This window comes from Mobula hypostoma, chromosome 9 (assembly GCF_963921235.1).
Source record: "Mobula hypostoma chromosome 9, sMobHyp1.1, whole genome shotgun sequence".
NCBI classification, from domain to species: Eukaryota; Metazoa; Chordata; class Chondrichthyes; order Myliobatiformes; family Myliobatidae; genus Mobula; species Mobula hypostoma.
This window is the reverse complement of record NC_086105.1, coordinates 28,154,426-28,182,159: the sequence shown is the minus strand read 5'-3', so window position 1 is coordinate 28,182,159 and position 27,734 is coordinate 28,154,426. Positions and strand designations below refer to the sequence as shown.

The window sequence follows — 27,734 nt, the reverse complement described above, 5'->3', positions numbered from 1 at the left end:
TGGGGTTGGGGTCAGAGTATAAGCTTATGTACAAATTGAGTTCAGAATCTATCCTTGGAAAAATTAGCAAAACCTCAAGGAATATTATAGAAATGACAATGAAGAATAGTGCAGGCTAACCAGGTTACATTTGTTTTGATTGAACTGGAACAATAAGAGAATTACTTACCACTAGCTTTTTAATATTATTTTCTCCCTTAGTAATCCAGTTAAATGTATAGTGGGTTTTGTGCAGTGGCGTATTGTAAGGAAAAACTAAAAAACTTTAAATGAATAAGAATTAGGGTCAGGGAGCTACAAGAAATGCAATATTTAAATAACTGAGGAGCACATAACAAACTGAGGGAGGACTAAAATAGCTAAGGAATAAATAGTGTGTGAATGTTGGAAGATGAACAATGCTGATATAAAAGTTAGTTTATATAGAAATACTTTGTTCTTATAAAGATAATGAGACAATTCAACAGCCAACCATTCTATATTTTAAAAATAGAATAATAGAAATGGGCCCTTTAGCCAACTAAGTCCCACTAGTCATCAGGCACCCAGTTACACTAATCCTGCAGAAATCTCATTTTAACACTCCATGTTCCCACAAACTCACCAGACTTCTACTGACCTACTAGAGGCTACTCACAATGGCTCACCAACATGCACCTCTTTGGTGTGTGGGAGGAAACCAATGCGGTCAATATGAAAACATGCAAATACTAGAGAGCCCCAGTGGTTAGCATTGAAGCCAGGTTACAGAAACTGTACAAGCAGTCGCAGTTTGTGAATAGACAATAGGTGCAGGAATAGGCCTTTCGGCCCTTCAAGCCAGCACTGCCATTCACTGTGATCACGGCTGATCATCCACAATCAGTACCCCGTTCCTGCCTTCTCCCCATATCCCTGGACTCCGCTATCATTAAGAGCTCTATCTCTTTCTTGAAAGCATTCAGAGAATTGGCCTCCACTGTCTTCTGAGGCAGAGCATTCCACAGATCCACAACGCTCTGGGTGAAAATAGCCTACCCCTTATTCTCAAATTGTGGCCTCTAGTTCTGGACTCCCCCAACATCGGGAACATGTTTCCTGCCTCTAGCATGTCCAATCCATTAATAATCTTCTATGTTTCAAACAGATCCCCTCTCATCCTTCTAAATTCCAGTGTATACAAGCCCAGTCACTCCAATCTTTCAATATGACAGTCCCGCCATCTGGGGAATTAACCTCGTGAACCTCCGCTGCACTCCTCCAATAGCAAGAATGTTCTTCCTCAAATTTGGAAACCAAAACTGTACACAATACTCCAGGTGTGGTCTCACTAGGGCCCTGTACGACTACAGAAGGACCTCTTTGCTCCTATACTCAACTCCCCTTGTTATGAAGGCCAACATGCCATTACCTTTCTTCACTGCTTGCTGTACCTGCATGCTTACTTTCAGTGACTGATGAACGAGGACACCTAGATCACGTTGTACTTCCCCTTTTCCTAACTTGACACCATTCAAATAGTAATCTGCCTTCCTGTTCTTGCCACCAAAGTGGATAACCTCACATTTATCCACATTAAACTGCATCTGCCATGCATCTGCCCACTCACCCAACCTGTCCAAGTCATCCTGCATTATCTCAACATCCTCCGCACATTTCACACTGCCACCCAGCTTTGTGCCATCTGCAAATTTGCTAATGTTACTTTTAATCCCCTCATCTAATTCATTAAGGGAAGGACAACATCAAGCCCTGTAAAAAAAAGATAGATAAAGTTTCAATAACCACCACCATCTTCCAAACAAGGCCTCCCTCAACCTATCACAGGATCTAAGCTAGTGAATTTTTAAGTTGCAGGGGTTCCCAATCCAAGGCCCATGCATTAGGGTCTATAGCTTAATACTACAGCTGTTGTTTAAGTTTGTATCCAAAAAAGTCAATATAATATTTGCCTTAACAGTGTTATTACTTTCATGTTAGCTTTGTATGCAAGAACATAAAGGTTGGTTTGAACATCACTTCCCAATCTCTTGGCATTTAAAAATGATCCACATTTCCAGTTTGTTCCCCCATATGCACTGTCCATAATACAGATTTCATCCGTGTGCCCAAGAATGACATGCTTGGAATGATAAATAAGTGGTAATCACGTAGCTTAGATCAATCTCTCCATCTGATATAATCACAAACAACACTATGTTCAGGATCCAGTAAAATCTTTAATTCAGAACCACATATACAGACAGTACCTGAAACACAAACCTCTACTACAATTTAAATAGTGTGAGATCGATCTCAATAACACTGGGTGCAATACATCTTCTACAAACTTCAACGCTGTATTTGAGATGGGAGAATGAGAGCCAAAATTTTAATTGACGTTTTGTTCACACTTGGGGAAAATAGATTTATGTACACACAAAAACTGAAGCAATTCCAATAATACAGATTTTCTGGCAATTTCCCTCAGCCAGATGCAACAAACATTTAATGGGGAGAAACTACTGAATGAAGTAGATTCAGACACATGCAAGAACAATGGATTATTTCCCTTAAGTACAGATCTGCAACTTGTACATCTTTTTTCAATGTGGCATGTGCCGCAATTTAGAAACTTTATGCGTAGCATCTAGTCCAAGAATCTCCGGTTTTGATTAGCACCAAACAAATTTACACGGATTTCTGGCATCATCTGAAATATACAAAGGTGAAGCTGATTTATGCATTATTACAATTGCAACCCAATCAAACATTACTATTGTATAAAGTTTAACAAAGCTCTATAACAATCCACTTTGAAACCACTGCTTTCCCTACACTTGCACTCAAAGACTGGAACAACACTGCCTGGATTTCAGTCATCACACAGGGCATGGACAAAAAAAAAAAGTGGAGAAACAAAGCAAAACTGAAGCAGGAACTGCACAAGTACAAAATAAGAATCAGCAGAGAGGAAGGGACACATTTACTCAATGCAGTAATTTTTTAAAAATCTACTTGAAATAAGTGATTTGCTGATATTCCACCCCACCCAAACAAAAAAGCTTCATAAACCATTTCCTTACTTGCTGTGCAATGAGCTCCAATCTACTCTCCAAAGTATTGGCCACCTTGATTTTCCGAGAAGAATTATACATTTCAATACCTCCGGCACTGTTTGGAGAAAAATGTTTCATTAACAACCTTGTTTTATGTTTATGTACATATAATATCGGTTGATTATTACACAAAAATGTAGTGATAACTTTCATTACTAAAGGCTATTCACACTGTATCGATTGGGAAAAGGTTTTGGTGTTAAACAGCCAGAGAAGAGTGGAGGAACAGAAATATTTTCAAAGTATACTTATCCAGAAAAAAAATTATGTCAAACCAAATTGCCAACTCTCCCACATATACTCTGCTACTTCAATGACCACTATAACATCTTAGTTATTGTCCTCTAGGTTTCTCATTAGGGAAGTTATAGTAAATACCTATTAACCTAAAGCATTACTTCTCTCTAAAATGTTTCCTGAGCATGCTTTATCCCCACTAAAAGGGATGATCATCTGCTTTGCTGTTTTAAACTTTGACAGATTGAAATTATCTTAAAAGTTTTGTACAAAAATATTAATCATAATTCTTTTACTTGTACCACTGGAAAGATTTTCAGAAACTATACCAAAATCCACAACTAAATAACCTTTCAAAAATAGCCTTTGAATTTGATGTTCAAGCCACAAAATTGGTCTACGAGGGGTGATTGATAAGTTTGTGGCTTAAGGTAGGAGTCAATTTTAGAAAATCTAGCACATTTATTTTTCAACATAGTCCCCTCCTACATTTACACACTTAGTCTAGCGGTCATGGAGCATACGGATCTTGGACCTCCAGAAAGTGCCCACAGCAGGGGTGATTGGTAAGTTCGTGGCCTAAGGTAGAAGAGACGAGTTATACAGCTCTCTTTACATGCACGTGCAGTTCAACTCTGAGTGAGTGAATATGCAGAATAACTAATCTCCTTCTACCTTAGGCCACAAACTTATCAATCACCCCTGATATGTTATTAAATGCAAGTGCTATTTGCATGTTGCCTGTATAGGATTTGGACAAGACATACTCCTTGGTTAAAGATTCAAAAAGATAATGGATGAAGAATCTGGAAAACCAAATATAAAATCACCTTTTTAATATTTGATTATCAAATGATAAAGGGGATAGATATTGAATCAAGCTTAGTGCACAAATTTTAGAATACAATTTAAAAAAACACTACACATTAATAAACAGGTGGAAAGAAACCAAGCCAGTCTCTGCAAAAGGGAAAATGTTGATGCTTACATGTCGTCTGGGAGAAAGTTTTCCGGGTCAATGTGAATTTCAATATCCTTATTTACGCTTTTCTTGTAAATGGGAACATTCTTGCTGATAGAAGTCTGTTTGAAATTAACCAAGTTCACATTTTTACCACTATTCAACTTGAAACAGTAATGGTATTACAGCCACTTCACTCAAGGATGGAAGCAGAGTTAGTTATTTTTATTACAATGCAAATACAGGAATATGGAAAAAGGTAACATACAATGCAGCATTCTGTCCATGTTACACTATTATTTTGGAAATGTTATTAAGTACACACACAGCACATCAGCATGCTCTTAATTGCTATTGCTATGGAAAATACTAAATGGCTCAGCACAAACCATTTCATTGGCAATTTACAAGTTGAACCTAATTCAGCTTTACAAATGTACATACACCTCCATTTTATAGTAAGTGTTGGGGGGAAAAAGTGGATCCTGGAAAGAGAATATTGAAGGTTACTCATGAACTTCAAACCAAATGGGAAGCATCCAGTTAAATATATTTAATAAAAGACGAGGCAAAATGGACAAGCCGAGCAGAAACTCTGCTTTCTTAAAGCATTTCACAATAATACAGGACAGATGGGCATTCAAAGCATTTTAATTTCAATAACCAATAAATAATCTCATTGTGAAAGTACTGAACAGAGCATTTGCTTCATTACCTTAACGAACTCAACATCTTGTTTTCGGCAACGAATAATCACCACAGGTTCTAAGAGTTGGTAAAAACCCTACAATAGAAAAAGTTATTTTTTTAAAAATCAATTTCTGGGGCCATATTTTTCATTGCAAATGAACATGGTAAACTCAAATAGTGAAAAACTTTTAGAAAATTATATAATGTAAGCTATTCATTTCACAACTGGATGTTCTGAAGATCATTTCCTAACACTAACAAAGCATTACTTTCAAGTTTGGGGCCTTTCCAAGTTTTAAAGTCCATAGAGACAAACTTGACTCCTAGAATACATTCATTTATCTAATCCTCCTCTCCTTTCCCTAGCTGCGAGAAAAACCAATAATGTTAACATGATATCAAATGTGACAGGGAATGTACTGTACTTTATGTAGCCAAGTACAAAAACACTAACCCATTGTCTAATTTGTCATAACACGCTGGAGGAACTCAGCAGGTCGGGCAGCATCCGTGGAAACAAACAGTCAACATTTCAGGCCAAGACCCTTCGTCAGGACTGTAGAGGGACGGGGCAGGGGCCCTATAAAGAAGGTGGGGGGAGGGTGGGACGGAGAAGGCTGGTAGGTGCCAGGTGAAAAACCAGTAAGGGGAAAGATCAAGGGGTGGGGGAGGGGAAGCAGGGAGGGGATAGGCAAGAAAGGTGACGAAGGAATAGGGCAAAGCACAATGGGTGCTTTGGAGGCAGAACCATGAGGGAGGTGATAGGCAGCTGGAGGAGGGGGCAGAGTGAAACTAGGATGGGGGAAGGGAGGGGAAGGGAATTACCAGAAGTTGGAGAATTCAATGTTCATGCCAAGGGGCTGGAGACTACCCGAACGGTATACGATGTGTTGCCCCTCCAACCTGAGTTTGGCCTCATCACAGCAGTAGAGGAGACCACGTATGGACATATCCAAATGGGAATGTGAAGCAGAGTTGAAGTGGGTGGCAACTGGGAGATCCTGTCTGTTGTGGCAGACAGAGCAGAGGTGCTCAATGAAGCGGTCCCCCAATCTGCATCGGGTCTCACCGATGTACAGGCCGCACCGGGAGCACCGGATGCAATAGATGACCCCAACAGACTCACAAGTGAAGTGTTGCCTCACCTGGAAGGACTGTTTGGGGCCCTGAATGGTGGTGAGAGAGGAGATGTAGGGACAGGTGTAGCGCTTACACTTGCAGGGATAAGTGCCGGGTGGGAGATCCATGGGGAGGGACGTGTGGACCAGGGAGTTACGGAGAGAACGATCCCTGCAGAAGGTGGAGAAGGGTAGAGAGGGAAAGATGTGCTTAGTGGTGGGGTTCTGTTGAAGGTGGCGGAAGTTGCGAAGGATAATGTGCTGGATCTGGAGGCTGGTGGAGTGGTAGTGAGGACAAGGGGAACTCTGTCCCTGTTGTGGTGACAGGAGGTTGGGGTGAGGGCCGAAGTGCAGGAAATGGAGGAGATGAGGGTGAGGGCATCATTGATGACGGCAGAAGGGAAAACACGTTCCTTAAAGAAAGACGACATTTGAGATGTCCTGGAACGGAAAGCCTCATCCTGGGAGCAGATGCAGCAGAGATGGAGGAACTGGGAATAGGGAACAGCATTTTTGCATGTGGCAGGGTGGGAAGAGGCCCCTGCACCCTCCCTCTTCAGTCCTGACGAAGGGTCTCCGCCCAAAACGTTGACTGTTTGTTTCCACGGATGCTGCCCAACCTGCTGAGTTCCTCCAGCGTGTTGTGCCTGTTGCTTTGACCCCAGCATCTGCAGAGTATTTTGTGTCTAGTTTGTCATGCTGCTTTTACCTGCAGTACAAGTCCATCCAGAAGACTCTGATATTTGGTAGAATCTTTTGCTACTCTGCTCAGCCTCTGTCTGGCTTCATTCAACAGATCCTAGAAACCAAATCAAAGTATCCAATAAGGCAATACATAACATGGAAAAGTTAGCAAATACAGAAAACTCAAGTAGTTGCCAATACTAGCTGGTGCTATTTCACAAGGCCAGTGTGGGATCTGGGATACATCACATCCAAAAGCCTATTCCAGTTGACTGCTAGTGACAAGTGGTGTTCCACCAGGGTGAGTATTGGGACCACTTCTTTTCACGTAAGTTTGTATCTAGCCCAATTTGGATAACGGAATTGATGGCATCGTGGTCAAGTCTGCAGACAATACCATGGTAGGTGGAGGGGCACAATGATCAGGAAGCAGGGAGTCTGCAGAGGGACAGATTGAGAGAATGGGCAAAGTGGCAGATGGAATTAACGTAGAGAAGTGTATGGTCACACACTGTGGTAGAAGGAATAAAGGTGTATGCTATCTTCTAAATGGGGAGAAAATTCAAAAATTAGAGGTGCAAAGGGCATTGGGAGTCCTTGTGCAGGATTCCCCAAAGGTTACCTTAGAGGTTGAGTAGGTGGCAAGGAAGGCAAATGCAATGTTAAAATTCATTTCAATAGACAATAGATAATAGGTGCAGGAGTAGGCCATTTGGCTCTTCAAGCCAGCACCACCATTCACTGTGATCATGGCTGATCATCCACAATCAGTACCCCGTTCCTGCCTTCTCCCCATATCCCTTGACTCCGCTATCTTTAAGGGCTCTATCATACTCTCTCTTGAAAGCATCCAGAGAATTGGCCTCCGCTGCCTCCTGAGGCAGAGCATTCCACAGATCCACAACCCTCTGTGTGAAAAAGTTTTTCCTCAACTCCGTTCTAAATAGTCTACCCATTATTCTTAAACTGTCGCCTCTGGTTCTGGACTCCCCCAACATCGGGAACATGTTTCCTGCCTCTGGCGAGTCCAACCCCTGAATAATCTTATATGTTGCAACCAGATCCCCTCTCATCCTTCTAAATTCCAGTGTATACAAGCCCAGTCGCTCCAATCTTTCAACATATGATATTCCCGCCATCCCTGGAATTAACCTCATGAACCTACACAGCACTCCTTCAATAGCAAGAATGTCCTACCTCAAATTTGGAGTCCAAAACTGCACGCAATACTCCAGGTATAGTCTCAGCAGGGCCTTGTACAACTGCAGAAGGACCTCTTTGCTCCTATACTCAACTCCCCTTGTTATGAAGGCCAGCATGCCATTAGCTTTCTTCACTGCCTGCTGTACCTGCAAGCTTACTTTCAGTGACTGATGAACAAAGACACCTAGATCTCGTTGTACTTCCCCTTTTCCTAACTTGACACCATTCAGATAGTAATCCGCCTTCCTGTTCTTGCCACCAAAGTGGATAACCTCACATTTATCCACATTAAACTGTATCTGCCACGTATATGCCCATTCACCCAACCTGTTCAAGTCATCCTGCATTCTCATAACATCCTCCTCACATTTCACCCAGCTTCGTGTCATCCACAAATTTGCTAATGGTACTTTTAATCCCCTCATCTAAATCATTAATGTATATTATAAATAGCTGCGGTCCCAGCACCGAGCCTTGTGGCACCCCACTGGTTACTGCCTGCCTTTCTGAAAGGGACCCGTTAATCCCTACTCTTTGTTTCCTGTCTGCCAACCAATCTTCTATCCATGTCAGTACCTCACCCCCAATACCATGTGCTCTAATTTTGCCCACTAATCTCCTATGTGGGACCTTAAAGGCTTTCTGAAAGTCCAGGTACACTACATCCACTGCCTCTCTCTTGTCCATTTTCCCAGTTACATCCTCAAAAAATTCCAGAAGATTAGTCAGGCATGATTTCCCCTTCGTAAATCCGTGCTGACTCGGACCGATCCTGTTACTGCTATCCAAATGTGCCACTATTTCATCCTTTATAATTGACTCCAGCATCTTCCCCACCACTGATGTCAGGCTAACTGGTCTATAATTCCCTGTTTTCTCTCTCCCGCCTTTCTTAAAAAAGTGGGATAACATTAGCTACCCTCCAATCCACAGGAACTGATCCTGAATCTACAGAACATTGAAAAATACGAAGTGCAGAACCTAATATCGCTGTGGTGATTGTACACTCTAGTATCAATTGTTTGGCAACAATAAAGTAAAGTAAAATGATCAACAATGCATCCATGATTTCTAGAGCCACCTCCTTAAGTATCCTGGGGTGCAGACCATCAGGCCCTGGAGATTTACCAGCCTTCAGTCCCATCAGTCTATCCAAAACCATATTCTGCCTAATGTGAATTTCCTTCAGTTCCTCCAGCCACTATTACACCTGGGAGATTGTCTGTGTCTTCCCTAGTGAATACAGATCCAAAGTACCTGTTCAACTCGCCTGCCATTTCCTTGTTCCCCATAACAAGTTCATCCATTTCTGTCCTCAAGGGTCCAACTTTGGTCTTAACTAATTTTTTCCTCTTCACATACCTAAAGAAGCTTTTACTATCCTCCTTTATATTACTGGCTAGCTTACCTTCGTACCTCATCTTTTCTCCCAGTATTGCCTTTTTAGTTATCTTCTGTTGCTCTTTAAAAGTTTCCCAATCCTCTGGCTTCCCGCTCATCTTTGCTATGTTATACTTCTCTTTTATTTTTATACTGTCCTTGACTTCCCTTGTCAGCCACGGTCGCCCCTTACTCCCCTTAGAATCTTTCTTCCTCTTTGGAATGAACTGATCCTGCATCTTCTGTATTAGTCCCAGAAATACCTGCCACTGTTCCATTGTCATCCCTGCTAGGGTATCTTTCCAGTCAACTTTGGCCAGCTCCTCTCTCATGGCTCCACAGTCCCCTTTGTTCAACTGTAATATTATCATTGCCGATTTTCCCTTCTCCCTCTCAAATTGTAGATTAAAGCTCATCATATTATGGTCACTACCCCCTAATGTTCCACATGGCTCTTGATGTGAGTTGGTAACAGCACATGACGAATGTCGAGCTCTATAATGACCTACCGATGCTTATCACTAAAATCGAGGCGAGAAGACTGCAACTAGTGGGGCACTATCTACACCACCCCGAGCTATCTGCCAGCCTGGTCATCATATGGGAGCCCAAGCACGGGAGGATGAACCCTGGGTGCCCTCCCAAGACTATGGTCAACATGCTCCGAGAAGACAGCGGTACAGCTAAGGTAGATGAACTGAATACACTGATGAGGGAGAGGGAGAAGTGGAGAGTCCGTCATCGTGCCTGATGCCAGCCCCCTAGGCCTGAGTCGACGTAGTAGTAGTACCCCCTAATGGCTCCTTTACCTCGAGTCCCCTTATCAAATCCGGTTCATTACACAACATTAAATCCAGTATTGCCCTCTCCCTGGTAGGCTCCAGTACAAGCTGCTCTAAGAATCCATCTCTGAGGCATTCCACAAACTCCCTTTCTTGGAGTCCAGTAACAACCTGGTTTTCCCAGTCTACCTGCATGTTGAAATCCTCCATAACAACCGTAGCATTACCTTTGCGACATGCCAATTTTAACTCTTGATTCAACTTGTACCCTATATAAAGGCTACTGTTTGGGGGCCTGCAGATAACTCCCATCAGGGTCTTTTTGCCCTTACAATTTCTCAGTTCTATCCATACTGACTCTACATCTCCTGATTCTACGTCACCCCCCCAGAAGGGACTGAATTTCATTCCTCACCAGCAGAGCCACCCCACCTCCTCTTCCCACCTGTCTGTCCTTTCGATAGGACGTATACCCTTGAATATTCATTTCCAGCCCTGGTCCTCTTGCAGCCATGTCTGTTATTCCTACAACATCATACTTGCCAATTTCCAACCGAGCCTCAAGCTCTTCCACTTTATTTCTTATACTTCGTGCATTCATATATAATACTTTTAATCCCCCACCTTTCACATCGATTCCTGTTGTACTTGGCCATACTCTCCAATCCCTTCCTGAGCTTTCTGCCCCATTAATTCTGTTGTCTTTCTTAACTTTTCTTATTCTCTCGTTCCCTTTAACTCCATCCTTATATTTCCAGTTCGTCCCTTCCCCCACATTACTTAGTTTAAACACACCCATATAGCAGTGGCAAACCTGCCTGCCAGAACGCCGGTCCCCCACCTGTTAAGGTGCAACCCGTCTCTTCCGTACAAATCATCCCTACCCCAAAACAGATCCCAGTGGTGCAAGAACTAGAATACAAGACCAAGAATGTAATACTGAGGCTTTACAAGGCATAGGTCAAACCACATTTGGAGTATTGAGTAATTTTGGACCCCTTATCCAAGAAAAACTATAAATGTGCTGACATTGGAGAGGGCCCAAAAGTTCATGAGAACGATTCTGACATTGAAAGAGTTAACATACAATGAGTGTTTGATGGCTCTGAGCCATATTCATTGGAGTTCAGAAAAATGAGGGGGGAAATCTCACAGAAACCTATCAATATTGAAAGGCCTAGATAGAGTAGATATTAGAGGGGATATTTCCTATAGTGAAGGAGTTAAGAACCAGACGATACAGCCTCAGTCTGGAGGGACATCCATTTAGTCATACTTTATTGATCCCGGGGGAAATTGGTTTTTGTTACAGTTGCACCATAATTAATAAATAATCATAGAACCATAAATAGTAATATGTAAATTATGAAATAAGTCCAGGACCAGCCTATTGGCTCAGGGTGTCTGACCCTCCAAGGGAGGAGTTGTAAAGTTTGATAGCCACAGGCAGGAATGACTTCCTATGATGTTCGGTGTTGCATCTCGGTGGAATGAGTCTCTGGCTGAATGTACTCCTGTGCCCACCCAGTACATTATGTAGTGGATGGGAGACATTGTCCAAGATGGCATGCAACTTGGACAGCATCCTCTTTTCAGACACCACCGTCAGAGAGTCCAGTTCCATCCCCACAACATCACTGGCCTTACGAATGAGTTTGTTGATCCTCTTGGTGCCTGCTACCCTCAGCCTGCTGCCCCAGCACACAACAGCAAACATGATAGCACTGGCCACCACAGACTCGTAGAACATCCTCAGCATCGTCCGGCAGATGTTAAAGGACCTCAGTCTCCTCAGGAAATAGACGGCTCTGTCCCTTCTTGTAGACAGCCTCAGTGTTCTTTGACCAGTCCAGATTATTGTCAATTCGTATCCCCAGGTACTTGTAATCCTCCACCATGTCCACACTGACCCCCTGGTTGGAAACACGGGTCACCGGTACCTTAGTTCTCCTCAGGTCTACCACTAGCTCCTTAGTCTTTTTCACATTAAGCTGCAGATAATTCTGCTCACACCATGTGAGAAAGTTTCCTGCCGTAGCCCTGTACTCAGCCTCATCTCCCTTGCCGATGTATCCAACTATGCCAGAGTCATCCGAAAACTTCTGAAGATGTCAAGACTCTGTGCAGTAGTTGAAGTCCGATGTGTAAATGGTGAAGAGAAAGGGAGACAAGACAGTCCCCTGTTAGAACACATGAGAAAGAATTTCTTAACCAGAGGATGGTGAATTTGTGGAATTCATTGCCACAGATGGCTGTGGAGGACAAGTTATTAAGTATAAGTAAAGCAGAGTTTATGGATAGTCAGTGGGTCAGGAAGGTGGCAGAAGAATGGTGTTGAGAAGGAAAATAAATCAGCCATAATGGAATGGAGGTCCAGGCTTGACAGGCCAAGTGGCCTAATTCTGCTTCAATGTCAAACAGGGTGCAAATTTAAATGCAAATATGAACGTGCACAACATAAAAATCTCAAATATTGATGGGTACCTTTTGTGAAGGCTATAAAGATAGCCATTTTAAAAGGTGCACATTCATTAACAGCAACTTAATATTTTTACAAGATAATGCCAAGGCCACACCTGGAATATCACACACAGATCTGGTTACCCTGTTGTAAATATGTCATCAAGTGGGAAAGAGAGCAAAGAAAATTTAGAAGAAAGTTGCCAAGTTGTAGGGAGAGGTTGAGTGGGGCAAGACTATCCATTGGAATGTGGGAGACTGCGAAGGACTCCAAGTGTAGAAAATTATGAAGCACACAGGTCAGCTGAATGCAGAATCTTATTCCCAGAGAAAGGAATCAAAAACTACTGGGCATAAGTTTAAGGAGAGGGGAAAGACTTAATAGGGACTTAGATGCAAAAACTTCATGCAGAGTGTGGTGTATAGATGGAATGAGCTACCCGAGGAAGTGCTGGCTAGATAAATTAGAACATTTGAAAGACACTTAGTCAGGTAGATGGATGGGAGGTTTAGATGGGTTAGGGGCCAAACACAAGAAAATGGGGCATGCACAGATGGGCACCTTGGTCAGCCGTTTCCATCGTTTAATATGTCTAAACAACAGAAAGCCATTTGCCTCTGATATCATCGTTTGCACAATTTTAACCGTTTTTGGAACACACTGGCTTAATAGTTATTACTAACTCCAGTGAGTATACAAGACCAGCTGTTTGGCACAAGCACTTCAATCGAAGACCAAAAGCCCAATTCACAGAATCTTGATTTGTTGGCAAAGGGAACACCAGCCAATTCTTTTCACTCCATCCATTTTAGATGGAGTATCAACTGTTAAAGAATGGCTTGACATGAGAAATACCAGAAGGCATAGGCTTAAGGTGAGAGGGAAAAATATTTAAGGAGATGTCAAAAGTTTTTTTAAAAAATATATACACACACACAAACACACGGCACTAGTGCCTGGAATACACTGCCAATGGGAGATGGTAGAAGCAGATAAAATAGCAACGTACAAGGGACACTAGACAGACATGAGCGAGCAGGAAATAGAAGGATACAGACCACAAACAAGTAGATAGAATTAGTTAAATGGTTAGTGTAGAAATGATAGACCAAAGGATCTTTTCCTGTGCTGTTATAACTACATTCTCTCATGTTAATACCCAGGCAACAATAATTCAGTTTTTGTACATGTTATTAATCTTACCGAAATCAGATCATCTCTGGCTTTGAGAACTTTCAATCTAGCCTGGTTCAATAAATTGGACATTTGGCTGAAGCAAAAGAAAAACAAAGTCACTTCCATATCCAACAAGTTAAGAATCTGAACAAATTATATTGTGAGATATCCAGTGTAGTAACTGCAGCAATCGAAATAACAGTCATTACCTTTTACGTATATTCTGAATGGTTTTGAACATAAAAAAACAAAAGTGAATCAAGAAACAATGGAAAAAGTCACCATTAAATACTTTGCATGGTATTTACATTTTCTTCTGCTGCTCAATTTGCTTTTCCTTTTTCTCATAATACTCCATGATCTTCAACCTTTGAGTCTGTACAAGCCGACCCTTCTCAATGTTAAATTCTTCTTCTGCCTGCACACAAATTCAAAGCATCTTTAACATCAAGATGATATCAGACTGATGATTATAAACCATTCTGCAGATGCTGGAAATCCAAAGCAACACATACTCACACATACAAGATGCTGGACGAGTTAGGAGCTCAGGCAGTATCACTGAAATGAATAAATGACCAACATTTTGGGTCAAGACCCTCCTCAGGACTAGGGGATAGTTTATGTCAATCGTTTATTCATTTCCATTGATACTCCTGACCTGATGAGTTTGCAGCATTTGTGTGTGAGACTGATTATCAGTTTTATAAACATGTTCTTCTGCATATGCTCCACAAAACATTTTAAGACGCACAGACTTATAGATAGATAGTAATCATGAAGGAGCGTTGCTTCAATATCCAGACTCCTTGTATCTAGTTTCCTAGAATCTACCACAGCAGTCTGTTCACAGGGCCATTGACAGCACTTGGTCCAAGCAATTTTCATTTTTCTAACATTCCTCTTTGTGAAAGAGGACTACAGCTACTGATACACATTTAAAGGACAAATGACTTCTAAATTTGCTAGTAAATTTAGGCACTGTAAAATTCACTTCATTTTCCTCCTGCTGCCATACATTCACAGCCTATTCAATTGTGATCCGAAGGCAGCTGACAATCACAGCATTTACTCCCCATCTTGTTACCCAGAAATACAGGCGCGTCAACTTCTTCAACCGTACGTGGTTCATTGTTCCCGATAAATTTAGGACAGATGGCCAACAACACCGCAAAAAAAATGGAGTGCACCAGTCCTTACTTCTGAAACAGTACTACAGCAAGTATTGTCTGCAACAGAGACCCGAAAGGTGTGTACCAGGACAAAATATCAGGAATTTTATAGCCCATCATCAGAACCAAAGATGCAGAAAAAGGGAGATGGGAAACCAGAGACTTCCAGTGTAGCATTCTAGTGAGTACACGAGGTGAGGGGGAAAGAGTAGAGTGAAATGTCGATTCCTCCAAGATGGAAGGCATTTAGATTCCTGTTGCATCAGGAATTATTCTAGCTAGGATGGAACTATACAACCAGACCAGTGAATGGATTAAATGACGTGAAGGTCAAAGGTTTCAAAGGTACATTTATGTCAGACAAATGTATACAGTATACATCCTGAAATGTGCTTTTTTTCCCCCCACAACCATCCACAAAAACAGAGGAGTGCCCCAAAGAATTACTGACAGTTAAATGTTGGCACCCCAAAGCCCCCCCCCACATGTAAGCAGCAGCAAAGCAACTATCCCCCTCCCCCACTGACCAGCAAAAAAAAATAGCATCAGCACCCCCCAAGCACTCAAGCGTGCAGCAAAGCATCAATAAAGACACACTTGCAGTACCCCAAAGACTACTCATTCACCCAGTAATTCAACATTCTACAGGCTCTCTCTCCCTAATAAGGTGTCTCCATTTCACAGCAAGACGGGAGACATAACAAACAACTCGTTGATTTACGATGTTAAAAGGAGATGAAACATATAATGAATTAAATCAAGTGTATTAATCACAGGTACCTTTCATCCTCATTTAAACTGGCATTCATTAAATTAGAAGTGGTAGCCATGAGATTTGAATCAGGAAGAGCAGGTATTCAGGATTTTTTCTTTTTTAAATACAGGAACAGGCTACGTTTGATGTAGAAATATACATGGGCTTGAATAAATATCACAGTAAACATGTCCTAGAGCTTAGTGATCACATCATGACAGAATTTAGCATCCAGTTTGAATGCTAGGTCAGAAGTAACTTAAACCTGAGAGATTCTGAGGATTGAATTCATTGAAGTGAACTGGGTCTGTTGATAAGCACAACAGACAAGCAGTGACAGACATTTATGATTATGGTCTTACAGAAAAACAAATCTAACAAAGAGGAAAGATTTTAAATGAGGAATGCAAGGAAGTCAACCGAACAAAAAAAGCTTAAGAGTAAGCTGAAAAAGAAAGTGGCAAGTGGTTGTGGCAAGCCCAAAGACTGCAATGAACTCAGAGACCAGAGTAAAAAAAAAATCACTTTAAAAATAAACAGACCAAAAATAAAAACTGAAGAGCTACAAAGAACGTAGTTGGAGAAGGACACTAGAGAATAAGAATATGCTAGATAAGTCGAAACAAATTCATTGCATTAGCTTCTTGGTATATATTACTATAAACCTTTGTATTATTACTTGCTTCTGGAGAGATAGTGAGACTGGAAAATTGTCCATGTGATACCCAAATGTGGCAACCATAGACTAGTTACCCCAACACCTATTATTACTGGAAAAATGGTTCCCACATGGCATGTTCAAGGCTGGAGGACATAATCACAGCTTCAAGCAACCATTTATGGTGGGATAAGGAAGAATTACTTCTCTCCAGTTAAAACCATTTTGAATTCCTTCCTTGGAAAGATGAACTTCTTGATTTCTTTAGGAGGGGGAAGAAAAGGGTACTAAAGACGATGTCAACAATGAAAATACTACAATCTGTTATCAAGTAGTAATGAATCACTAGACCCAAGGGTTAGGGAGAGAGGGAGACAGGGCAGGAAAGTTGGATCAATTATGAAAACGCTGATTGGTTAAGCTGCATGGTCTACTGTGGTTCTGATTCCACAGGGATTTTCCCCATGGAATTGTTTCAGTGAGGCACAGGGGGCAAAATGCATTTTAGGGCATTAGTAAACCAACTGAGTTTACAATCAAAAAGCTTCATGATAATTTTTCAGCTGGAACTTAAACTCATTCTTAAATATCTTTGGTAGGATTTGAATTCTATTCACCAGAATAATCTAAAATGCAGTTTAGAATTGTCTGTGTGCATAAGTTGGATAAGCAGTAACAAATGCCAAAAAATGCATGTGGCTTTGTTATTCAAGACGAATATGGCTATGTTTCTTAGAAAATTGGAAGAACATTCCTTGCTCATTATTTGGATTATCTGAGTGTTGTGTAAGTTTTTTGGTATCAGTTCCTGCTCTTGTTGCAACAATCCGGCTACAAGACACTAAATGAGGAAGGGCCAAGAACTGAAGTAGGACTATGAGGCAAGCAGGCATCATCCGCTACATTTATTTATAGAAATTATGAATGTTTGGAATTAAATTAACAGATAAATATGCAGATCATACAAAAATCCTGAACAATGAAGGGAGCAGGAACCAGTTTCCTCGGAGTCGTAGTGCAATTCTAGATTATCTCTAACGTACTTCAGGAATAGAATCAACAGGCACAGGACAGAATAGACAATTAGTACGCTTTAACTGCAGATTCAACTTCAAAGTGGCTACTCATATCAGTAACAAAGTAAAGATTAACTTTGTGATAGCATGAAACAGAAACAGAAAACCTACAGCACAATACAGGCCCTTTGGCCCACAAAGCTGTGCCGAACATCTACTTCCTTTAGAAATTACCTAGGGTTACCCATAGACCTCTATTTTTCCTCAGTTGCATGTACCTATCCAGGAGTCTCTTAAAAGACCCTGTCGTATCTGCCTCCACCACCATCGCTGGCAGCCAATTCCACGCACACACCACTCTTAAGTTAAAAAAAAAACTTACCCCTGACATCTCCCCTGTAACTACCTCCAAGCACCTTAAAACTGTGCCCTCTCGTATTAGCCATTTCAGCCCTGGGAAAAAGCCTTTGACTATCCACACAATCAATGCCTCTCATTATCTTGTACACCTCTATCAGGTCACCTTTCATCATCCGCCCCTCCAAGGGGGAAAGGGCCGAGTTCACTCAACTATTCTCAGAAGGCATGCTCCCCAATCCAGGCAACAGCCTTGTGAATCTCCTCTGCATAGTTTCTATAGTTTCCACATCCTTCATGTAGTGAGGTGACCAGAAATGAGCAGAGTACTCCAAGTGGGATCTGACCAGGGTCCTATATAGCTGTAACATTCCCTCTCTGCACTTAAACTCAATCCCACAGTTGATGAAGGCCAAAATGATGGAAAACTAAATTGGTAAAATCCATTTACAATTTTGTTGTCTACAGAAGACAACCAATAATTACCAGGAACAAAGAAGGGAGCAGGCAGGCTGGTTACTGTCTAGAAAAAATCCATAGGTTATATAAAGATTCCATAGATTAAAAGGTAGAAAATTTAACTCCATTACTGAAGAAATGAAGGAGAGGGTGAAAAAAAAACCAAGGCACTGAAAAATAGCTGCCTTGATAGCAATAGTGAAAATACTGCAATCTATTATCAAGGAATAATAAATCACTAGAAACTAGTCAAACCAGAATGAGCCACTGTAATTTATGAAAGGGAAATGTATTTGATTAACCTGTTAGTGTTTATGATCACAACCAGAATAATCACAGAAGAAACTAATGGAGGTGGTGCTCTTAGGCTTTGAGATAAAAATGTCAAGTGGCACCTTTAACAAAACAAAACCATGGGTCTGAGGACAGTATGCTTGTATGGACTGAGGTCTTCTCAACAGAAATACACATGTCACTTGGTGGGTGGGTTGGGTGTTGTGACAAGTGGATAACAAAGCTGTTCATAAACAAAAGATTTCTATAGATGCCAGAAATCCCCACACACACACACACACACACACACACACACACACACACACACACACACACACACACACACACACACACACACACACACACACACACACACACACACACACACACACACACACACACACACACACACACACACACACACACACACACACACACACACCCCTATGGTGAGAAATATATATATATATATAGTTACGAGAATACACATAAAATTAAGATGTTTGCTGGCCTGGTCTAGCATCAGTGGCATCAGCAGTTGGTCTGCCACCTGCCCTCAGGGGAAGGAGAGATAAGGAACAATGGAGCAGCGTCTGGAGATGTGTAATGAAGGGATGTGGGAGAGAGAGCTGTCTGGAGCGGCTCCCCCCTTTGAACCCTGAACTGTTTGAAGTGATGGACAGGCGATACCCCAGCAGGGGGATAAAAAGGGACAGGTTCGCTAAGACAGACACACACGCCACCCGAGGTAACGAGACCCTGGAAGCGGTGCGCCTCTCACGAGTGGTGAGAAGTACCGGACAACGCACAGGGTGGAAAGGTACGATCAGCGGGAACCCGGTGTGTGTCCGCCCTTGCCTGGGTGCCGGGTTCACTGCAGAGGATCGACCGCATCTGGAGGAGGGGTCACAGTCGGTGACCTCAGGTGACATCACCAAGGACCCGCCCAAAAGTTGCTCGTGAGCAATCTCGCTGGTCTGTGAGTGAAGCTGTGCTGAATGATGAGTTGTTCTCTCTGTCTCTCTTCCCCCACCTTGTCCATCGCCATGGCAACGATTACTGCGAACTGAACTACAAACTGGACTGAACTTTGAGTCATTTTGAAATTGGTCATTTACCCCTAGACAACGATAGAGCTTGATTGATGCTGTTATCTTAATTCTGTGCACATGTGTGGTTATCATTGTTGAATTGTTGCATTTATTATCCTTTCGATTACTGTGTTGCTTGTTTCTTTAATAAAACTTTCTTAGTTCTAGTACTCCAGACTCCAACTGAGTGATCCATTTCTGCTGGTTTGGCAACCCAGTTACGGGGTACGTAACAATATATACATACACACATACATATACACATACACACACACACACACATACACACATGGCTGTTCACAACATCAAAGGATCCCACCCACCTTAAGGGAGGAGGCCATGCAGCATCAATGCCAGGACCATGAGACTCAAAAACAGTTACTTTCCCACTAACCCACCCCACCACTTTACCATTTGTCTGTCATCTTATACTGTATATAGACACTCCTGTGCCTAGCTTCACTTCACGCTCATACAACCTATATACAATGTGCGTGTATATATTTTATTATTGTGTTCTATCTTATTGTATTTTATTTTGCTGCATTCCATCTGGAGTAACAATTATTTCATTTTCCTTTACACTTGTGTACTGGAAATGATATCAAACACTCTTGAATCACAAGATTTTATAATGATACAACCAAATGTGCATTGAGTCACCAAGTTTGCTGATGATACCTTGCAGAATACAAACATGGTACATAAATAGGCAAAGGGCATGGTACATGGCCAATGCATTGATTTGAAGATAAAGACCTTTCCTCCTAACAAGCCCATACCACCCAATTACACTGATGTGACCAATTAACCTACTAACCCATACATCTTTGGAACGTGGGGGGAAAACCTGAGCACCCAGAGAAAATCCATGTAGTCACAGAGAGAACAACCAGTTACTTATAGACAGCAAGAGAATTGAAGCCAAGTTGCTGGCACTGTAATAGTGTACTAACTGCCAAGGCAAATTGCAGGAAGATTCAGATAAAAGGAAATTCAGCTTACTGAAATTATACACACCTTGGCAAGACCATATCTATACGATAAGCTCGCCTCCATACCCAAGAAAATACCCTTGTAGTAGAAGGAGTGTAGCAAAAGCTTACAACATTCCAGAGGTTATCCCATGAAGGTAGAACAAGCAGAAAGGGGAATATATTGTCTGGTCTTTAGAAGTGTGAAGGGATGTCTGAAACGAAATTCTAAGGGGAGATGACATATTAGAAGGGTGGTGATCCTTCACCCTGGATGGCTAGGACCAGGTGGGGGAGGGGGGCGTAGGAGAGAAAGAGTCAGCTGAATCTTTGGAATTCCCTGTCCAGTTGCAGAGCAAACTCAAGGCAGACAGTTTTTTTAAAAAAAATATTACGGCAATCACAGGATGATGGGGTTACTACCCAAAAGAGATGCGATGGCAGAAGAGCCCCATTGAGCTAAATAATCTTCACTAGGTCAGAATAAAAGACAACACTTCACCTTTGCATCAATTTCTTCAGCCTTTTCGTTTGCCTCCTGCTCAATGAAGGCCATCATATGTTTTATCTATAAAACAAGCAGAAAAGCACACATCATTGCTGCCAGCAGATCACTATGCATTTTTGATACTACATAGTCTTAACTTCTCTTAAGATCTCTTTACGCACATCTTATATCCTGTAAAGTAGTCAGCACCTTTCTCAAAAAGAGTTTTAATTGATGGAATCTAATACAGAATGGAGGTCAAGTTATAAAGCACGACAGGTGTGCTTAAAAATAGACCAGACCCAGCAGCATTCAATAAAGGACCTTTTCCCATATGCCAGAAGTCCAATTACCAGAGACTATAAAAATGTATATTTATAACACAAATTTAAATGATGTTAAAACATGTTATGTTGCCTATATGGCCCTTAGTACAAAATAATACAGAAAAGACTAGTTCTCTGGTTTCTGATTAAATGAAATCTACCAGAATTTACTAAAAGTACTTTGGGGAATTTACAGAGCAAAGAGAATGAAAAGTTCTCCTTCATTTACCCAACAGAAAAGGGGAAAAAATAGAACCAAATCATTTGGTTAAGCCAAGGATTTGAGGAAGGACTGGAACAGGCTTGGTTTTAACAGGTTTAGTCCTGGATGTTAACACATCAAATGGCCAGTCTTGGGCCCAACACAGATGTAATCATAAGGAAAGCACACTAGCATCTGTTTTTAGGTTTGGTTTGTTATTGAACACTCTTAAAGTTCTACAGGTGTATATTTGAAAGTACCCTGATTGGTTGCATTATGGTCTAGTACAGCAACTTAAAGGCACAAGAATACAAATGTTTTGGAGAGCACTGGACTCTGCCTAATACATCACAGGCAGATTGGTAGTATCTACAAGAGGTGCTGCCTCTAATAGGCAACATCTATTAAAAGATCCCCACCATCCAGGTCATACCATCTTTTCATAGCTACCAGTAGTCAGAGCCTGAAGCTATATACCACCACTTTCAAAAACAGCTACTTCCCTTCAACCACCCAGCTCTTAAACCAATCGACACAACCCTAATCAATACTATGACCATATTGCACCAAAATGGACTTTTTTGTAATTGTGTTTTCTTGTAAAAAAGTGTATAATTTATATTTGTCTCATGAATGCATGTGCCTGTAACACTACTGCAAGTTTGCTTGCATCTGTGCATAAACACACTTGTACATACGACAGTAAACTTGACTTCTGATAGCTCTAAACTCTTGCATCTCAAATGCCATCTGGATGGTGAGAGCCCCTATCCACCCTTCTTCTTTTCGGCTCTTGCCTTGCCACAACTCTACATAAAAAATATAAAAGCAAACTTTGAGATGTAAAAAAATGAATGTTATGAGGTTTTCTGCATATACAGATATGTTCTGGACTATGGACTTTTCCCCCCCTCCCAGTCTTACTTTTTAATATTCTGTGTTTTAACCCATTCTATCCCTTTTGCGCAAGGAGGGGATTTGAGGGTCGATGTTCTTGTGGCATTTTGTGCAGGCGGGGGGGGGTCTTGGGGTCAATGTCTTTGTTGCATCTTTGTTCATTTTTTGTGCGAGGGGGTAGTTGAGGACCGATGTTTGGTTGTGCTTTGTGCAGGGGCAGTGCGTTTGGGGATTGATGATCATGTTGCCATCTTTTTGTGTGTGGGGGGGGTGCTGTTTCTCTCTGAACGGACTTCCATGGTTTTTCTTGGTTTTGTGGCTATCTGGTGAAGAATTTCAGAGTTGTACACTGCACAAACTTTGATAATAAATGAACCTTTGAAATATCCTCATACAATTGATGACCAAGGGTGTGAAATTAATTAGATACTTCCATCCAGTAGCCAAAACAGAAGAGGGCTGTGTCTTTTCTGTATTATTCTCTGACCCCGTGAATTCCAAATAACACTGTACTGTTAAAATCAGAATCTAACCAACATGTTCAACAGACATGGGGATAGTCATTATAAGCTTACAAAACAATTATTCTATCGAGTCTTTTGTGGCATGGAATCAGATTTGGTAATATTAGTAGCCATTTGTATTGCTGTGTCATGAACTTTATATAAAAAAAAGATCGGTTTCGTAATGCACACAAGGAACTAGAGCATTATCACAGAAATGTCATGCACCCAGCAGGAACCCAAGCACAAATAGTTCCAGAACAGACAAGATTCTAACTCCTTCCAACTAGGCGCTCTAGCTCAAACTAGTTTTCAGCTGCAATTCAAGACTTCTTTTGCTTACTGACAACTAGAATGTAGTTGAAATAAAAATATAAAGCAACACTAGAAAGATGCTTTGCTTTTGAACATTCATACAATTTTTAAATTACAAAAGCTTGAAAATTAACTAAACTGCATTAAAAGGAATAGCAATGGCATTTAATAAAGTTAAACATTATCTCAACTACTAAAAGAAACAGCCATTTTAACTGCTTAATACAAATACATCGAAATTCTGCTCAGTTCTAGATGCAAGTCAGCCATTGATTCTTGCTTTTTTTTTTAGCTAACATCAATGAATTTTAAAAGCAGTATATTTAAGCTATGGGAGTACAGAAGACTTATCAATAAGAGACGGAGAGAAAGACAATGTTGAAGTTGCTTATTTTTCATCCAAAGTTTTAACATTTGGCTTAACTTTGTTATTTCTACATAAAATATTACCAGTCTTCCCACCATATTTCCAATAGTTAATAATTATATTTCATTACCATTGTTATCAGGCTTAGATAACAGAAATTCACACTGGAAATTGGTTGCAAACAGAAACATAACTAATATGTAGCATCACCCCAAACAAGTGGGACTGCAACAAGAATAGCACCTTTTATAGATCTGAAAATGTACACACAATAAATTAGCTGAACTTTTTTTTCAAAATAGGCTCTGTGGAAACAAAAGCTAAAACTCCAGATCACACTTATTCATAAATACCACAGTCCCTCACTAAAATTAGGGAAAAATACATAAAATAGGAAAGCAAATAGCAAGAGGAATACCTCAACACTTAGTTAACATCGATTATTAATTTGTTCTTGCCACAGATGATGGTAGCCCAGGCATTTCCAAAATTCCGATTTTTGTTTCGTTCCCACTACTAGGATATTAGTGATATAACTTTTTCCAAATTATTAATTAACGCGACATAATATGATTTCTTTTAGGATTCCTAAATTACACTAACTATGCACACAAACGTCACTAACATCAATGTATTCCCCCCAGACCTTCCTCCTTACCTTCATCATTAGAGTTATTTTTTGGATGCAAGCAGGGATATGAATTCATTCATCACCACTTGATGACCTTGCTACTTCTTGCCCAGATCCCAAACAACAGCTAAGTGTCAAAATTAAAAACAATTTTGACTAACGTGATTCAGTCAATCCCTTCTCCTTCCGCAATCCTCTGACAGCCGCCGCCAAGGTCTCCCGGCAAAGCTCCCTTACCTGCTTCTGCACATCGGCGTCGCTGAGTGCCATCGTCGCGGTGGATTTTAGGCGCCGTGGAAGGAGAAAATCAGAGGCCAAGAGGGAGGAGGAAGACAGACAGCCCCGATCGCAGGTCTCCCTGGCTACGCAAGGACTAATCCAGACGCTCAGCTGACTCGGGCAGCCAGACCCTCCGCTTATAACCAGTCACCTGACCCCGGCCGCCGAGGGGCGGAAACGCGCAGCGCGCGCACGCCGCCCGCAGTACGTCTTCCTGCGCATGCGCTTCACCCGCAGAACCGCCGTGCCGATTCATGAAACGGGGATCCACGCATTTGCGTCATTCGGAAAAAACTCGCGCGTGATGACGCCCATCGCCCAAAGCGCGCTGGGATTTGGAAACCAAATGGACATAAATAAATAAATAATTTTTCTTCATTTTAAAGCAGAAGCTGTACTTTTATGTTCTTGCATTAATGTTCACGCATAACTACTTGTAAACTCGTCCTGTTTCTTTTCGCTTTGACCTTTGACCCCCACCGCCTGCGTTAACCATCTAGCAGATGAGAAGATTGATTTCAGTTTTTTTTCTCAGTGGTTGAGTTTTTTTTCAGTAGATGTTGACGGTAGCAGTTTGGGGGCCCTGGAGTTATTTTACTTTCAAATTAAGGCACTGTCGTTTGACGTTTGCCCCCTTGTGTTGCAGAATGGGGTGGAGTCAGGCAGCTTCTTTGCCCCCTAAAGATGGCGCGTATCTAAATAAGGCTCTGCGCCCAGTGGCTGCAATTATACCAGGTTGTCTCGTTCCCGTGTGTAGTAAGTCCGCGTTTCTTCTAATTGTTAAAGAAAGTAAAGCGCATGTTGTAAGTTAGTTAAAGTAGAAAGGGAGGCTGCGTTCAATTTTTTTTGCATCATTATGGATGGGGCACCATTTATGCAATGAGTTTAAATGGTGTACTGCTATTTTGCATGGTTTCCCAATGTCTCATTTGTGTTTGGGACAGTTTTAATGTCACAAGTTAGTTTAAAGACCGGATATTTAATTTTAAAACTGAATTTGTGACCCAATAATGTATTTCGAGGTTTAATATCGGATCTGTGGTACAATTGTGTAGTTATTGTAAGAAGTTTGCAATAACTTCAACCTATTAGTGCATGAACAGACAGCCGTCGCGTTGCTTTTGACCTTTTTTCCCTATTGCTGTCAGACATTGGAACTGCACCACATAGGGTCGTTGAACAAAGGACACACTGACTTTGTTGTCATCTGCTGTTTACTTTTTGTCGAAATATGTTGGCGCTTGTCTTAAATTTACAAGTTTAAAAAGTCGGTGTTCAAACTTACTTGCACTGTTAATAGCTAGAACTTTCAAGTAGTGTTCCCAAGCTTGTAGGTTAAGATATTACCTTAAAAAATTAAACAGCGATTTTATTCACTGGGGGGGGGGAGGTAAGAATATAAGTAACTTTCATTAAATAAATATCAGTTGTGTATATTTTTCTAACAACTTTTTAATGTTCCTTTCTTATCCTAGCTTGTGTGTGTTTAATATAGTTGATCACAAAAAGAGTGAAGTGAAAATGGCTACATCCCTTCCAGAAGGTTTTCATTATGAGACGCGATATGTTGTCCTTAGTTATTTAGGACTGGCTGCGCAAGAAAATACTCAATTATTGACAGGTAATCTTAGTGATGTGATTAAGAATGCATTTCATAGAGCATAACAATTAAATGGCTTAAGCATTTGTATGAGTTAATAGCTAACTATTTAAAATGTGTGGCTGAGGTGTTTTATAATCAATTATTTTGCACGATATTGTTTTGCATTGGAGATTGACTATTAAAGAATCCATGTTTTATTTCTTTATTGTGCTTTAAGGGCAAAGTTGACAGTTTGGAAAAGATAGCATTGAGATAATCTTATTTACTGCTGATAATTTTAAAGTAGTTTTGGAAGCTAAACACCTTGCATGTTTGCAGTCGTGCATTGCCTGTCTATTAACTTTCTGCATGGTTTGTAATGAATCATGGCAATGTTGGCATACCTTATCAGTATAAAATGCATTGCTTCAGAAATGCAGAGTGCGGCTGAAAGATTTTTAACTGGCTTAATCTAATTGCTGAATAAAGAATAACTAGGTGAAGGGTAGAAAAATCCGGTCACTTTTGTTAGGCTTTAATGCACCTTCTAATTTAATTTGTTATACTATAGGAGGGATGAGTTTTAATAGGACAGACAAGTTTTTCCTGTCCATAGATAAATGTTATGTAACTACACAGCAGATGATGTGCTACTAACTGATTCTACAGGGACACAATCAGGGGAACATGTTCCGTTGGAGTCTGCTGCAGCTGAGAAAATTAAGTTGGAAGTAGAAGAACAACTTAAACTGCTGCATGATGAGATCAATAAAGGTTCGTTAAACATCAGTTTGTGTTGCTTTTGGATAGTTTCACTTCTTAAATTCATTGTGCTTTTTCATGCAATTTATATTCATCATCACTATGTGCCGTGTCATATCATGTGGGTGATCGTGGTCTTGCCATGATTGTTCTTGGTAAATTCTTCCGCGGAAGTGGTTTGCCTTTGCCTTCTTCTGGGCAGTGTCTTTACAAGACGTGACCCCAGCCATTTTCAATACTCTTCAGAGATTGTCTGCCTGGCGTCAGTGATCATATAACCAGGACTTGTAATGTGCACCAGCCGCTCATACGACCTGCTGCCATGGCTTCCTGTGACCCTGATCCTGATCCTGGGGGAGGGGGGCTAAGAATGGGCTATACCTTGCCTGAGGGTGACCTGTAGGCTATCAGGGAAGGAGCACATTACACCTCTTTCTGGTAGAGAGGTTTTCCACCCTGCCACCTGATCAATTTATGCTATAGACCCTTACTGAGTATGCAAAGCTAGATTGCATCTTTGCTTTGCTACCAAAGCAAGGATGCTAGAGCGTGTTGTGGATCGCAGTATGTTTTGTACTGTTATCTGGTGATGGAGCATAAATAAATTTCTCACAATTGTTATTTGAATTAAGAGGAAATGCAAGCACAGAAATCTCAATCAGTTTCAGCAGAGTATTTTATAGAGAAAATCTACTTTAATTTTTAAAAAAAAGTAAATTTTTTGGACTCTGAGTCTGATATCTGACTGGTTGGGTGAAGTGTTTTGTCCTAGTTATTGTATTTATTTTGAATAGATTCAGTTGTTTGCTATATAACTTTCTGGAAAAGTTATTCAGTATTTATTTTTGAAATTATTTTTA

General features: G+C 41.0%; 2 protein-coding genes across 4 annotated transcripts in view; one reads left to right on the top strand and one right to left on the bottom strand.

Annotated features, from left to right (window-relative positions):
- Window positions 1-2,178: 2,178 nt before the first annotated feature.
- LOC134352344 (V-type proton ATPase subunit E 1-like) lies at window positions 2,179-24,715 on the bottom strand. The gene is made up of 9 exons (XM_063059644.1): window positions 24,489-24,715; window positions 21,026-21,091; window positions 14,078-14,187; window positions 13,797-13,863; window positions 6,793-6,882; window positions 4,991-5,059; window positions 4,303-4,397; window positions 3,045-3,132; window positions 2,179-2,671 (listed from the first exon to the last, which is right to left on the bottom strand). The coding sequence occupies exons 1-9, from the start codon at window positions 24,519-24,521 to the stop codon at window positions 2,609-2,611; spliced, it is 681 nt and encodes a 226-aa protein (XP_062915714.1). The 5' UTR covers window positions 24,522-24,715; the 3' UTR covers window positions 2,179-2,608.
- Window positions 24,716-25,154: 439 nt separating this feature from the next.
- bcl2l13 (BCL2 like 13) overlaps window positions 25,155-27,734 on the top strand; it is a 56,253-nt gene continuing 53,673 nt past the window's right edge. The window contains exons 1-3 of one of the 3 annotated variants that reach the window (XM_063057944.1): window positions 25,155-25,286; window positions 26,026-26,151; window positions 26,782-26,886. In XM_063057944.1, coding sequence (XP_062914014.1) covers window positions 25,178-25,286; window positions 26,026-26,151; window positions 26,782-26,886 — 340 coding nt within the window. In that variant the 5' untranslated portion in view covers window positions 25,155-25,177. Of the gene's footprint in view, window positions 25,287-26,005; window positions 26,152-26,781; window positions 26,887-27,734 lie in introns of all 3 variants that reach the window. The other 2 variants (XM_063057943.1, XM_063057945.1) reach the window with 2 other exon arrangements.

Bases quoted from the DNA above. Each gene is read 5' to 3' on its own strand.
- LOC134352344 (XM_063059644.1), bottom strand. From the start codon at position 24,521: ATGGCACTCAGCGACGCCGATGTGCAGAAGCAG. The intron at 5,060-6,792 runs GTAAAAGCAGCA...TTTCTATTGTAG, and splicing joins TGGATGGACTTGTACTGCAG to GGTTTTTACCAACTCTTAGA. The intron at 3,133-4,302 runs GTAAGCATCAAC...TTCTCCAAACAG, and splicing joins AACTTTCTCCCAGACGACAT to TGCCGGAGGTATTGAAATGT.